The sequence below is a fragment of the Microcaecilia unicolor genome, chromosome 6, assembly GCF_901765095.1.
Source record: "Microcaecilia unicolor chromosome 6, aMicUni1.1, whole genome shotgun sequence".
In the NCBI taxonomy this organism is placed as follows: Eukaryota; Metazoa; Chordata; class Amphibia; order Gymnophiona; family Siphonopidae; genus Microcaecilia; species Microcaecilia unicolor.
In genome coordinates, this window is record NC_044036.1 from 51,543,852 (window position 1) to 51,558,686 (window position 14,835).

Consider the following 14,835-nt stretch of genomic DNA (forward strand, 5'->3'; position numbering starts at 1 on the left):
AGACGTATACAAAGAGAAGAAACCAATGACGTAAGCACACAACTTACCTCAGTGATAAACAGGAAGTGTAAAATAAATGACTGCACACATATAAAACAGTAGACAGTCACATACATACAGTCGTTTAAAGAAAACATTTTTAAAGCTTTTTGGGACTCCTTATAACTGCAATAGAGTGTGTGTGGGGGGGGGGGGGGGGACCCAACACCATCGAGTGTCACCCAAGATGGGGAATGAGGGATTTGGCATCACCTAGTGTCATCCTGGCTCAGAGTTTCTCCCTTACATGATAGTTAGGCCCTGCCCAGTACAACCCATGATGCACTGCACAGGAGGATGCTATTTTGAAGATGGCTTCCCGGAGAAGCAGGAGCAAGTAGGCATTGCTCCTTCCAATGAAAGATACAGAGAATGGTGATGGCTTTGCTAGATCACCAAAGCAACTTGTGACTTGGGGGGAGGGGGTCCACCAGGCTATTCTATGACAGGGAAGTGAGGGAGGGACTGGACCAGATCAACAAGGCATTCTTTAAGTTTTGGGGACAGGGGGTCTAGGACTCCATTAGACCACCAGCTCTTTTTCTTTTTTTTTTTTTTTTAGAGGAAGCCATCTGTGACAAGGTGGTTGGGTTGGAGAGAGAGAGAGAAAGAGTGCTGCTAGACACCCATTTCCTCAACTCTCAACCAACCCTTTTAATACTGCCCCAGACCTGATGGAAAGCTTCCCATGCCAAACACCCTTGGAAAACCTTTTTTTTTTTTAATAGCATGGTAGCAGGGTAATCAATGACCGCATTTAAATGTGGTCTGTGCTAATGGTTTCAGCATTCAGTGCACAGCAATGTGCATGCAATGCCAGTGTTAGTTTTCTGCATTGGTCCCTTGGAGCCCAGACTTTGGGGGAAAAAACTTCCAGAACATCATCAAAAGACATTTCTGTGGTTTTCCAGCCAATCACCTTCTGCAATGTTATCAGACCACTGGAGAAATTGCTGATATCAAATTTTTTTGAGTAATGTGTCAGCCCGTTCCTGAAGGTGGATCCTATGGAGTAGAGGTTAGACTCCTGGTAACACAGAGCAGAAACATTTTCCAGGGAGCAGGAGAGGCAGTGGCATGCTGTAGCTCTCCTGTGCTGCAAGGAACAGTGTAGGGCAGCTGTGGGTTGTGCTCTTAGGCATCAGGAAAGGAGGCAGCAGATCCTTCTGTTGCCCCACTTAAGGAATGAGGTGCTCTCTTTCTCTAAGACTAGAGGAGTTCCAGGAGGGACTCAGCAATCCATCTGTATTCTGGAAGACACTTATCCAAAGTTCTTGAACAGAGATCTAGCAGGATATAAAAGGACATCAGCCATGAAGTTTTTTTGGATTACTGTCTCTGGAAGAAGAGAATCTAAAAGGTCCTAAAAAGTCATCCCACGGGCAATTTCTCCAAACAGGTTAGTTTTGTGCATACCATGACAGGAATGAGCCTCAAACCTGGGCATGCGGAGTATGATCTCAGTCTCTCACATTTACAGCTAATGCTTGCTGTAAAACTTGATCATGTCAAAGAAAGCTTCCCTCTACAGTTCGTAATATGTAACATGTATTGTCAAGCTATCCAGGGATATTTGTAAATTCTTTTCGATCAAGCCTGTGGCACCCAAAACAATGGAAAATATTTCCCTATCTTTCTGCCTCATTTTCTTGGTCTTGGACTGCATTTCTTCTCTCTCTCCTCACAATTCACAGAGTAACCACTTGGGATTGACCCCTCTATGATCAATGACATTCTGGTGTTTTTCTCTTTTACTACTACACCCAGTTTTCAAACATTCAGCTTTTCATCAGTCGGGATGGGGATGGCCCAGGTTATCATAACCTCTTTGTTTTCCATAATTCTCTTACGGTATGATCCCAATGTTTGTATGGTATAGTGATGATGTAATGTTTACAGAGTTTCTGATGAATGAGATCTGCCACCTTGTTGTGTCTTTCCATATAAAAGTTTTCTGCCATCAGCACTTCCCAGCCAGCTGTGAGATAAGCAACCAGCTCTTTCTTACAGAAGTACAAATGTCTGTTGTACCCATTTTTTTTCTATGCTCGTAGTGAACCATCTCATTCATAATTCACTGACCTCAGCTGCAATGATCAATCTCATACTTAGGTTTCAATTAATTTTAACCATTCATGTGTCCAAGCTGGTCTCCACGATGAACTCCCCATGTTCCTATGGTGTACTCATGTGAGATGCAATGTTGGGTGATTTGCGCTTTTGTTATGCCTGAACTATATATTGGAGAAGCCTGAACTATATAAACTCTATAGACTGCTTTTCTGTGATTTTTCTATCTTGTTCACCCTTGCTTAGTTTAGATTTCTATAAAATGTTCCATTTTGGTTTGGCACAACTCGCGGTGTGGAGTTTTTCTTCTGGCAAATGTGAGAGTGATCCCCCTGGGCTTTACAACTTTGCTGTCCCCGTTCCTGAATCTGTTTTCCAGACACTACAGTTAGTTTTCTTCACTGTTTAACCTCTTAAGATATGTCTTTGCTCCTTAGACTCCGGAATAAAGGGGGTTACAGCATATACTGGCAAGAATTTGGTAAGACGACATGTAACTATTTAAGCCCTGAAGATATTTCCATTTACTATCCTGTAAATTCCAGGATCTTGAGATATAGTCTGCCTGAGAATTCTGGACTTCAAGGTAATTTGCTTTTTGTCACTAGGTCCCACAGGATATGGCTGAGCAAACAGACCCACAGTTTCAGGCAGACTAGAGGGATGAGCTTATGTGCATTTTGCTGGGTCCCATGAGACATGACTGTGCAAACAAACCCGTGTGCAACATGTTTGCTGTATCTACAACAGGGGCATAGCTAGGTGGGGCCAAGGAGGCATGAGCCCCCACAGATTTAGCCCTGGCCCCCTATTTTCACACATCCCCTGCAGCCGACCCTCTCCCGCCACATTCGACCCCCCCCTCCCCCGCCATCGTCAGGTACTTTTGCTGGCGGGGGTCCCCAACCCCCGCTAGCCAAAGTCCCCTTCAGTGCCGGTCTCTGAGTCTGGTGCGTTTGCTGATCTGGATTCTGTGAGTCCTGATTGTGGGCTGTGGGGTGGGTGGGGAGTGGAGTGGAGTTTCGGTTTCAACCAAAAATGCACTTGCAATTTTAGCTGAAACTGAAGCACAACTGAACCCAAATTTTGGGCTGGTTTCAGCGCCAAAACCAGAACTTGGTTGGACCCTAATTATTACAAATGCTGAAAAGCCATTGGATGGGAAGTTAAACAAAACAAAATAAAAACAAGACAAAACTATTTGATGATCCTAACAGAAGGCTTTTAAGCCTATCTATCAAAGGCTCTTTGGAAAGAAGAAACAAAGTTTCAGTTTCATGTACAGAAAAGACAGGAACACCATGCTCTTCAGTAAGTCAGAATTGTGCTAACTTAGGGGAACTCTGAAGGTAACTCCCAAGTTATTTAAAGACAGTGGACTTAATATCATACCAATTCAACAAACTTATGTACTTCTTCCACAGTGCATTATGGTTACAGCAGCAACTTTGATCTCAAATATGCTAAAACATTTCGGTATCTTCTGTTGAAAAACTTCTGAATGGCAGTGTGAGGCGGAAAACCTGCCCTGACTTTTTAAGAAGTCACTTACCTGCTCCCTTCCTGTAATAGCGTAATGGCAATGGCAATTCTGTTTCTCAGGAAGATTAACATCAATATGATGATAAGTTCAACAATACAAAGTATTATCACTAAAAAAAAAAAAAAAACAGAAAGAAAATGAACATTAGCACATAAGCACCACCATACTGGAAAAAGACCAAGGGTCCATCAAGCCCAGCATTCTGTGTTCGACAGTGGCCAATCCAGGTTTCAAGAACCCGGCAAACCCACCTCCCCACCCCCAAAAAAATTAATAATGTTCAATGGACTTTTCCTTGAGGAATCTGTCCAAACCCTCCTTAAATTCCGTAAGGCCAGCTGCTGTCACTACATTCTCCGGCAACGAGTTCCAGAGTCTAAATACACGCTGAGTAAAGAAAACCTTTCTCCTATTTGTTTTAATCTACCATATTCTAGCTTCATCTTGTGTCCCCTGGTTTTGTTGTTGTTTGAAAGTGTAAACAAACGCTTCACATCTGTCCGCTCTACTCCGTTCATTATCTTGTAGACTTCTATCATATCACCCCTCAGCCGCCTTTTCTCCAAGCTGCAGAGCCCTAACCTTCTCAGCCTTTCCTCATAGGGAAGTCGTTCCATTCCCTTTATCATTTTTGTTGCCCTTCTCTGCACCTTCTCCAATTCCTTTATATCTTCATTACTAAATTAGGGCCCCATTTACTAAGCTGCATTATAGGCGCATAAGCATCTTTAACTCGCGTTAACCATGTATGCACATTAACTGTGTATGTGCCTCCACTATCCCTATAGGCGCCTACACAGTTAGCGCACGTGCTAATTGTAGGCGCATTAAAACCGCTAACACATCTTGGCAAACATGGCCCTTAGTTTCTACTCCATTTGACAACAGTAGCTCATAAATAACCGAGGCAATGCCCAGTATCCTATAACTGTCTATAATAAAAATCAGAGTGTGGGCGCCTGACGAGCAGAAGTGACTAGGAATCACTTCTACTCCTTGCGCTAAGCACCAAAGAAACTTCTGTCATGTCCTGTGGGTTTTCGGGGGGGGGGGGAAGGGATGCCTTCGGGAGGGTCATTAAACCAAGGGGGTGGGCGGGGTTTAGCAAGACAATTGTTTTAACTCCAGTTCCTTTAAGATGCTCCTAAGGGAGGAAAAATGATTCCAGCTCAAAGCTGGTGTTATATTTCTACAAATAACACAGCTGACAAAGTTCAATACGAGTTGCATTGTTTGATTTGCATAATAATGAAAAGTTTTGCAAGTGTTATGGTAAAATAATGCTTGATTTTGCCATTTAACATGTGTTAAAAGATGTGGAGGTGTATTTTCAAAGCACTTAGACTTACAAAGTTCCACAGGTTACTATGGAACTTTGTAAGCCTAAGTGCTTTGTTACTATGACTTAACAATAAAGGAAAGCCAACACACCTAGTAATCATTTTTAATATTTTATACCCTAACTTAGAAAATCCATTCTAAATTTCCAATATGAAATCATATCACCAATAACAGTTACCATTCCAGAGCATTTTGAATTTACAAAAAAAAAAAAAAAAGTGGAGCATTAGGGCAGTGTCTGAACATGTTTTTTTTTTAATATATAAACAAATAGTAATTTTTAACACCCTACATAATCGAAAATGCTTCTGTTGAATAAGTAAACTTGACCATTTAATGTTAATTGTTGAAGTTGCATAATTAGACAATGAAAAGGCCACAGCTGACATGGGAGGTTAAAGCCAAGATACAGAAGTGTGGCAGCTCAATTTAGTATGTTAGGGGTCCTTTTACTAAGGCAAGCTGAAAAATGGCTTGCGGTAGTGTAGGCGTGGGTTTTGGACATGTGACCATCCATTTGTTAGTGCGCCAGTAAAAAAAAGGCCCCTTTTATTTGCCGAAAATGGACATTCGGCAAAATCAAAATTGCCGCGCATCCATTTTTCAGATGCACGCCAAAATTGAAAGTACTGCAAGAGCCACTTGGTAGTTGGGGGGTAGCTCCATTTTGGCGCACACTGGGAGCACGTAAACGCTTATGCAGTTTAGTAAAAGGGCCCCTCAGTGACTTGCAGTAGAAATTTAATTAACCTTTTGTAACAAAAGGGGTTTGGAAGCATTGGAGCCAACTTCTTAAAATGATTGGGGGTGCTAAACCCAGTGGAATTTACCCCTCCATGGACACAATCAAAGAGATTGCTCAATTTTGGGGGTGCTCAAGCACCTTGTTATGTCTGGAAGAATCAAGACAGGATATGCCTTTTTCCTTTCATGAGCACAGCTTCCCTTCATCATGGATTTGCAATATTTTAAAAGATACTCACTAAAAGCGAGCCACGTTTGTCTCAGCTGTAAGTAGACTCTGAAGTCTGTTTGAAAACCAATGTCATAGATAGTGAGGTCAGATCCAGGCATTCCCCTCAGACTATCATATTCCCAGTAACAGTGGAAAATGCCTGCAAAAATGAGTCCAAAGTTTTATTAAATGAAAACACAAATCCTTTGTAACTAACACTGTACTCGTTCGGTTTTAACAAGACAGACAGGTAAAGAGAGAGATTTGGTTTCACTGATAACAATTCTACTGTACATGTACATTTTTTATCTAGCCAATGAAAGGAAGATGAGAAAACTACTTCACAAATCTAAACTAACCGGGGAAATGGATTACAGCACTCATAATGCAACGCCAGATTTCTGGGGAATGCAACTCCATTAGAGTTTATGCAAGTATAAACACATTACTACTACTACTACTTATCATTTCTACAGCGCTACTAGGCGTACGCAGCGCTGTACACTTGAACATGAAGAGACAGTCCCTGCTCGATAGAGCTTACAATCTAATTAGGACAAACAGGACAAACAAGAGATAAGGGAATATTAAGGTGAGGATGATAAAATAAGGGTTCTGAACAAAGTGAATAAGGTTTAGGAGTTAAAAGCAGCATCAAAAAGGTGGGCTTTTAGCTTAGATTTGAAGACGGCCAGAGACGGAGCTTGACGTACCGGCTCAGGAAATCTATTCCAGGCACATGGTGCAGCAAGATAAAAGGAACGGAGTCTGGAGTTAGCGGTGCAGGAGAAGGGTGCAGATAAGAGAGATTTACCCAGTGAATGGAGTTCCCGGGGAGAAATGTAGGGAGAGATGAGAGTAGAGAGGTACTGAGGAGCTGCAGAGTGAATGCGCTTATAGGTCAATAAGAGGAGTTTGAACTGTATGCGGAAACATATAGGAAGCCAGTAAAGTGACTTCAGGAGAGAGGGCTAATATGAGCATAACGACCCTGGCGGAACATTCACCCTGATGGACTAGGAGAGACAATAACCTATAGCTAATCTGGACAATGGTTGGGCTAGACCAGTGGTTCTGAATCCAGTCCTCAGGCCACACCAAGACAGTCTGATTTTCATGATACCCGCAATGAATATGCATAAGACAGATTTGCATACAATGGAGGCAGTGCATGCAAATATATCTCATGCATATTCATTGAGGGTATCTTGAAAACCTGGCTGGCTTGGTGTGTCCCAAGGACTAGGTTGAGAACTCCTGGGCTAGACATATGAAAGGGTTTCCTTCCATTTTGTTTCTGTAAGAATAATGTTTAGTATGTCTGGTCACCCCTTTAGGATTATACAAAGCACCCAGATAATATCACACAGGGCTCATTGCACACTTTTTAGTTCCAGTACTCACCATATCCTATGATGCCTAATACACTTGCAATAAAAATCCAGAAGAGAAATCCAGCTGTGAATCTCAGGAGCACGAGGAACAGGAGACTTAAAATCATTGCAATAAACAGAGCACTGCAAGAAGGGAACAGAGCAGTTCAGCAAGAATACAGTGGGTCTATTCATCCAGCCACCCAACTTTTCATTCAGTCCTCTGACTGCTCTGAACTTCTGGACCTGGGGGAACAATGCACGAACTGCAGGATTTCTCAAGAGTTTTCAGCCATTTTGCACTAGAATTTGCTACCCAGGAAAATAACCTGGGTACCAAATTTTTGCACAAAATTTTGCAAGAAAACTAGCGAGATGACGTTTTTTCTATGCATCCCTGCTGCTTATGCCAGCCCTACGGCTGATGTAACTGCGGGTGCCTAAATGTTAAGTGCACTGACACAGGGTTACATTGGTATTCTGTAACAGCACCTGGTCAACCAGATGACATTATAGAATAGGCTCCTACCATGCAACCTCAGGGCACTTAAATGGAGGCAACCAGTTGAAGGATTCCCCTAAGCTTGCTTTGGATGTTTTACAATCTTGTTCGGAGCAGAATGTGTGCAAGAGACATTGTGTATTAGTAGGGATAGTGTAGGAGTATTTGCCTGAGATCACACCTTTGCTGGTCTTGGCCTATACAGCCATTCTGTTATAACAATACGGATTTTACAGCCTGTGGCCTGTATGCATCAGAAACCATCAAAAACCAGCTTTGTTACAAAGGAAAATTACTGCTGAGCATACCATGACGACTTCATCTAAGGACCTATTCTTTGTTGCAAACTAGCCCAGTTATCTCCTGGGAAGACTGGAAGAGAGAGACACACATGGCTCCAGGAATATGGGATCAGACAGGGAGGTTTGCATGCCATCGATAACAGTTTCATGGCTACAACAAAGGCTCTCTTCATGACCATGAAGCTGGGTGGATATTATTACACCGTCTGTGATTGGTCCACAGGTATCATCTGACCCATGGATGCCAAAAAGTTGGACTGAAGAAGAGGAAGAGAGGGAGAGGACCTAAGACTTGCAGGAGGATAAAAGGCACGGAAAGTGCAAGAGACTGATTTCCTAAACACCAGTGAACTGCATACCTTGTAACAAACTCAGAAGGTTAGCACAGCTACAATATACGGCCTTACCTAATGACTGTGTCATCTGCATCCAGAATACAGATCTCGGACTTATTCCTGGACTGAGAGACTCGCTGAGGCTTCAGCTTGAGTCTCAGAGGAGGAATCCGCGTCTTTACCATCGGAAGTCTGCCACAGACGGCATGGTGAGATAACAGGATATACTACCTATGGTCATGGGGATAATTAGTCCTTGGCTTTTGTCTGAGACAGATGGGTTTTATGTCATGATTTATGGTCTGTGAATTTAGCTGCTGTGTATTTTGCATAAGACGTGTGGTGTAAGTTCTCATAATAATCATTAGGATATCAGTATTGTGATTGGTTGTGTAATCACTCATTTAGGATAATCATATTTCATTATCTATATTTTGGTGATAATCTATTTTTATAGCAAGTTATTTTGTATTTTGCTTGGCATTTTGCTTCAGAACTCTCTCTCTCGCTATATATATATTTCTTTACCTAATAAATAATATATATTCCATCTGTGGCATTGTTCCTTTTTCCAGCACAGCTAGCTAGCCATTGGACCAAAGAGGTTCGCTTCCCCTAGACACAAGTCCAGAATAATTGCTATTTAGTAGTGTTCTGTCAGCTAAGTACCTCAGGATATATATATTAGGAGTTGTCCTCCTGGATAGTTCTGAGAAGAACATCGGCACCTATATTTCCTTTATAAATGAAACACATTTTGAAGATTTCACATAGGTGCTTTGTGATGACATTACCCCATTACCCCCTCAGTACGGAAGAGGAAAAAAAACAAAGATTTAGCAAACAAAGCCTGTGGTGCCCTGCAATTTCTTCAACAACATATTTATCCATTACTCAGCAGCAACTCAAGTTTAACTTGCCCCATAAAGCTTAGAGTGCACTTACATTAAAATCCAATACCATGAACTGGCATAGTCTTCAAAAATTTTCATTCCAATTGACCTTGCATCAAGGACACTGTTGATGCCACTTTTAGAAAAGAATGAAGGGGAAAAAAATTATTTTTTTCTTCCAGTCGAATAAATAAATAAAAATCTCCATGCAATTTAATATGGCCAACGTTTTTAGAAACTACTATGTGTGTAAAATCTAGAGGTGCATAGCAGAAGTCTTGTTTGAAATTCTGTGTTAGGGCTAGTTTCCTTCTAGATATCATACAATGTTAGGAAGCTGAAGCTGCAAGATAGTTCTGCGCATAAAACAGCATCAGTAGAGAGTACATCAAGCAAAGAGAATTCTGTTAAAGTTAAAAGGGTTTTCAAGGTTAGCAGATAAACTTCTTCCCATTTTTCCCATTAGCCTTTGATCCACTGGCCTTCTGCATCATAATGGAAAACCAAATAAACTTTATTAGTTCAAATGCTATAGTTGACATAAATGTGCCCAGAGCTTTAAAAAAAAAAAAAAAAAAAAAAAAAACTCCATCATCAGTTAAACTGCAAGGTCTGGTGAATTGCAGGCGAGCTGAGTGGTTGGCCACCCAAGGCGCAATGCCTCTAGAAATGCCATGCTTTACAGACTCAGGGTTCCTTTTACCAAGCTGCGACACAAGGGGGCCTGCGCTGACGTCAGCGCATGTTTTTCACGTGCGCCGAGGCCCCCCTTTTACCGAAGCAGGTAAAAGGGATGTCTCTCTTTCCTGCAGGAAATGGCCGTATGGCAAGTAAAGCACTTGCCACGTGGCCATTTCAGGAGGGGGGGGGGAGAAGCCCTTACCGCCACCCACTGAGGTGGCGGTAAGAGCTCCTGCGCTAACCGGGCAGCATGCGGCACTGTCCAATTACCACCGGGTACACTCCAGCGCTGCAAAAATAAATATAACGGCGCACTAGGGGTGGGAAGTACCGCCAGGCTGCTGCAGTAGCCCGGCGGTACTTCCTGTTTAGCGAGTGGTAAGCCTGCGTTGGGCTTACCGCCGCTTAGTAAAAGGGGCCTTTAGGTTTTGAGTGCACCCGTGTCAATTGCTTCTTCTAAAAAAAACAAAAATTGAAGAAAATTTACACACAAAAGATCCAAAACTGTTAAAAAAATTGTCTTATCACAGCAATAATGCTTCAAGGACAAGGCTTGTTTCTGGATTCTATATATGGCGTCCAAAATTGAGTGCCAAAATTTAGGTGCATGCCCATCTTAATTGATTAACAAGCCCTTAACTAGTAACCAATTATTGCAGTTAATTGGCATCAATTAGGATTTGCGCATGCATCTGGCAACACGCTATTCTATAAGGCTCAGCGCCTCTCATCACACGTATCTGCAAGAGGGTGTGTCAGGGGCATTTCAAAAAGTTGTGCACACAATTACTGAACGCCTCCTAAGTGCACTTAAGTTGAGCACCAACATTTACACCTGATTTCCGCAGGATCCGTACAAACCACTATTCTATATGGGGTGAATGCCCTTTACAGAATAGTGCTTAGTGCTGAATATTTATGGCACTGTTTGTAGAATTCCCTTCACAGTGTCTGGTTTGGAAATGCCTTTGCTGGCAAGTATTATTACTTGAGAATTAACACAGAAGTCCACAGTCTAGTGTTCCTTTGGGAAAGAGGTTTGTATCTGAAAAAGATACAACATACCCAAAAGTAGAAACAGCTAAATTTTTCTACTTTTTACTGAGCATTTTCACTGCATATTACAGCAAGCTTTGCTGACTTGCTAAGTAGAACCCACATGCATCTACAGAACATTCCATGGTTCAGCTACAGATCAGAGCAATAACTTGGACTGTTAAATCTTTTCCATTTTCTTCTCCTTACTTTAAATAACATCATGGAGTTCATAACTTAATTCCCCACCCTCCGTTTGCTGCCAATAGGAGGAGAATGACAAAAGGGGAAGATTTTTTGCGTACACAAAAAAATTGACATTTATGAATATTGATACTGATTTGAGGGAATCAACTCTCTCAAATGACTGCAGACCTTCTGCGACTTGCTTTATGAAGTTGACTTTAAGAGTGGATGTAGTTTATGTATTGCTCTGTTCTAGCTGAACTCCCATAAGCACTACTAATAAAAAGCAATCAATAGGTCTAATTTAATCATAAACCTTTCTGTTCCATGTCGAATAGTAGAAACACGGCTACAAAACAAAATACATCAAGTTATGGCAATGCACGGTGCATCAGGTCCTTCTACACGCTTTCTCTGGCCTCAGATTTTAGAAAGGATTGTAGCTTGGAGTCTTCAATCGATAGCTCGGCTCAAGGAATAAACTCTTCTTAATGGAGCCTCAGATTAAATTCCCCTTCCTACTGTCTCAGATTCCTGAGCTGGGTCTTTATTCAGCATACTTTCATTATTCTAAACAGAACAAGAGCCAGCAAATTGGAAGCTCCAGGTTTTTAATTCATTAAGGAGATAAATTCAGCACATCAGTAAAATATTTCTGCACTATATTTCATTTGCCCCCAGATATTTCAAAGGTGTATTTAAAAAAAACACAAGACATGGTCCTCTCTCATGAATGTTGTCAAACCTTTTGGGCAACTGACTGTATTTAGGGATTTAATTACTAAGGCAACTTTTAAAAAAACTAGTTTGTGCCAATTTCATCTTGGAAGCAATCACTGATGGAGGGACCGCAGATCTCCCTTGCCCCCGAAAAGCCCTTCTTTGACAGTCGATTGGGTAGGAACAACTGGAGAAACTTGGGAAAGGGAAGTCTCACCCCCTAATCTCTCTTTCAGCTCTCATTTTGAGTGGCTCCTGAGCATGGAGGCGGCACCCTGAAAGCCTGACTCAACTCTTGGGAGGGCCTGGAAAGGGTTTCTGGGGAGGGCTAAAGCTCATTTCTTGGAGGAATGGAAAATTAGGATATGGACCCTTTCTCACCTGTTGTGTGTGTGGGGGGGGGGGGGGGGGAGGAGTAGGAATTGTTAGGGTACTGGCTGCCCATTAATCTACAGTGGCTCTCTTTGTACATGGGTGGGGTACAGATTAGGTAAGAAAATTAGACAAGATAGTCTGCCATGTTTTTTTACAAAAGTTAAAAACTCTTGACTTAACATTTAATATTATCAAAATTGAACGCCTTAATGTGAATTACAGTCATTCTTTAAATATTAATAATCAGTTTTGCAAGTATTTATGTGTGATGCCGCTCATTAAAAACCTGTGTGCATTATGGGATTTTTTTTTTTTTTTGCATTAATGGTAATACAAACATATGTGTTACCATTATCAAAAGCTGATACATTCGATGTCAGATATTTAATGCACATCAAAGCATTAACAAACATTAATAAATAGATCTCTTAGCTTTTTAGCATGTCACCAAATAATTCAGTAAAGAGTGATATTGGAGTGCCTTGTTACTTAATTAAGACAGAAACTAGAAATTAAGCCCCAAATTTATCGTTTGGAGCAGCAGATTATTTCTGACATATCATATGCAGCACTGAATGTACCTAGCTGCTGATCAGATGCAATAGTATAGTAAGGAGTGGTGAGGGGGGGGCAGATTGCCCCAGGAGCTGTCTTAATAGGGGCACTGGTGACGCCGAACCCCCAGAACAGAAAACCAGCCATCATCATCATAAGTCCCTCTGACCTAGACTGCTGCTGCAGTGTGCATCAGGCCTCTCAGGGATCTGCAATCATCAGAAGGCAGCAAGGGACCTCCCAGCCACGTGCTCACTGGTGACTCTGCAGTGTCCCAACCCCCCTAAGACACAGCCTTCTTGTTTCTATGAAAAGCTGGACGCTGCACAGTCGTCAGCGTATATCTGGGAGGTCCTGCTGCCTTCTGAAGATGACCATCACTGCTGCATCTATGATCTGGTGGCAGCAGCAAGCAAGGGGCTGGTGAAGCTGTAGGGAACTTAAAGTAAGGGAGCTGCTGCTGAGCAGGAGACAGGAGGATTTGGAAGACAGCTAGAGGGGGTGCATCAGTGGGAATTTGAGAAATAAAGAATGAGATGAAAGATGATAGGCCAGTCAAAGGAGGGGAAGGGAGGCAGAATAAAGACACAGAGGAAGACTGGGAAATAAAGAGGAGATGCTGGACGGTGGGGGGGGGGGGGGGGGGGGGGGGAGAGAAGGGAAATACAGCAGTACAGTAGTAAGGGGGATGGAGGGGGCAGACTGTCCACCCCGTGCGCCATCTTCCTTCATTATGCCACTGATCACATTACAGCATTTTGTGTCACTTGAGATCACCAAACTGACCAGCCTACTTGATCTTTGATCAACAGACTCTAAAGGTCCTATAAATCTAGACTATTTCAGCAATAATTATAGCGTTATTAGGTTCCTCTTTTTCTATATATGAGAGATCATTTCTTGAACTGTCACTGAAACACAGAAATATCACAGCACAAACCAAAAGGAAATTATGGAACCTACTTAGCGGCCTCCCTGAGATCAGTTACGTTTCTGATCACCCCACGTCCATCCTTGAAGGTGGTTTTATTTGCAACGGTGAGGACTCCATTTTTAGTGGTGAAGTCAGGGAAACATCGTTTAATAACTATATGAAAAAATTCAGAAGTCCTGGTTACTTATGTATCAGTTGTTGACTCTCCATTTTAAGATATGCACACTTTATTCTTGCCTTAGCAGTGGTTAAGCAGCTTGTACGTGTGTGCGTAATATTATATATATTAGATGAAAAATCAGTGCTTGCAGTATAAAAAGCAAAACGCAGTCCAAGAAATAAAACCTGGTGAGAAATTATAACAAATCAAAAAGTACACACTTATCTTGTGACACAATGGTGCACTTCCCTATCACTTGACAGACTTAGATTTGTGAGGGACTCCGTGGGGAGGGGTGTAGTGATATATGTCTTAGTAGGCCAATGGGAAAGTGTGTGTTTTGGGGGATATGTGTATTGTGAGTGAGTGTGAAGAAGTATAAGTGAGGCATGTGTGTTTCATATAGGGTGTCCGTAAGGCTATACATATGCGTCTCACAGAAAATTAGTGGAGTGTTGCTGTGTGTCACAGGGGTGTAAGTGATATTTAGATTGAAACATTTTTTTTATTGGTGAGAAAACATGAGGTAAGTATAAAACAATCATTCCAAACACAGCTTAAACAAACAGAGCCTGAAATGGCCAGACGAAAAATCCAATATATCCATGTCCACCATGTCACATATTTTATCTTCCCTTCCCCCAACCCAAAAGCCAATAACGCTATCATCTTTAGCCTGGATTCTTAAGGCTTCCAGTCCGAATATAACTATCCCAAATCATCAAGAATCACTTTTTACAGTGTAAAGAACCTCTCACTTCCCAAGCTTCCCATACAAGCAATTGGTGTACCTAATTCCTCCATTTCCAATAAGCCAGTAAGCATCCAGGACTATA

General features: G+C 41.9%; 1 protein-coding gene across 3 annotated transcripts in view; it reads right to left on the bottom strand.

The window, feature by feature from the left end:
* SLC44A5 (solute carrier family 44 member 5) overlaps nucleotides 1–14,835 on the bottom strand; it is a 313,926-nt gene that overhangs the window by 54,427 nt on the left and 244,664 nt on the right. For all 3 annotated transcript variants that reach the window (XM_030205807.1, XM_030205808.1, XM_030205806.1), the window contains exons 8-12: nucleotides 13,869–13,992; nucleotides 9,406–9,489; nucleotides 7,353–7,465; nucleotides 5,977–6,108; nucleotides 3,662–3,761 (exon numbers count right to left, since the gene is read on the bottom strand). In XM_030205807.1, coding sequence (XP_030061667.1) covers nucleotides 3,662–3,761; nucleotides 5,977–6,108; nucleotides 7,353–7,465; nucleotides 9,406–9,489; nucleotides 13,869–13,992 — 553 coding nt within the window. The remainder of the gene's footprint in view (nucleotides 1–3,661; nucleotides 3,762–5,976; nucleotides 6,109–7,352; nucleotides 7,466–9,405; nucleotides 9,490–13,868; nucleotides 13,993–14,835) is intronic.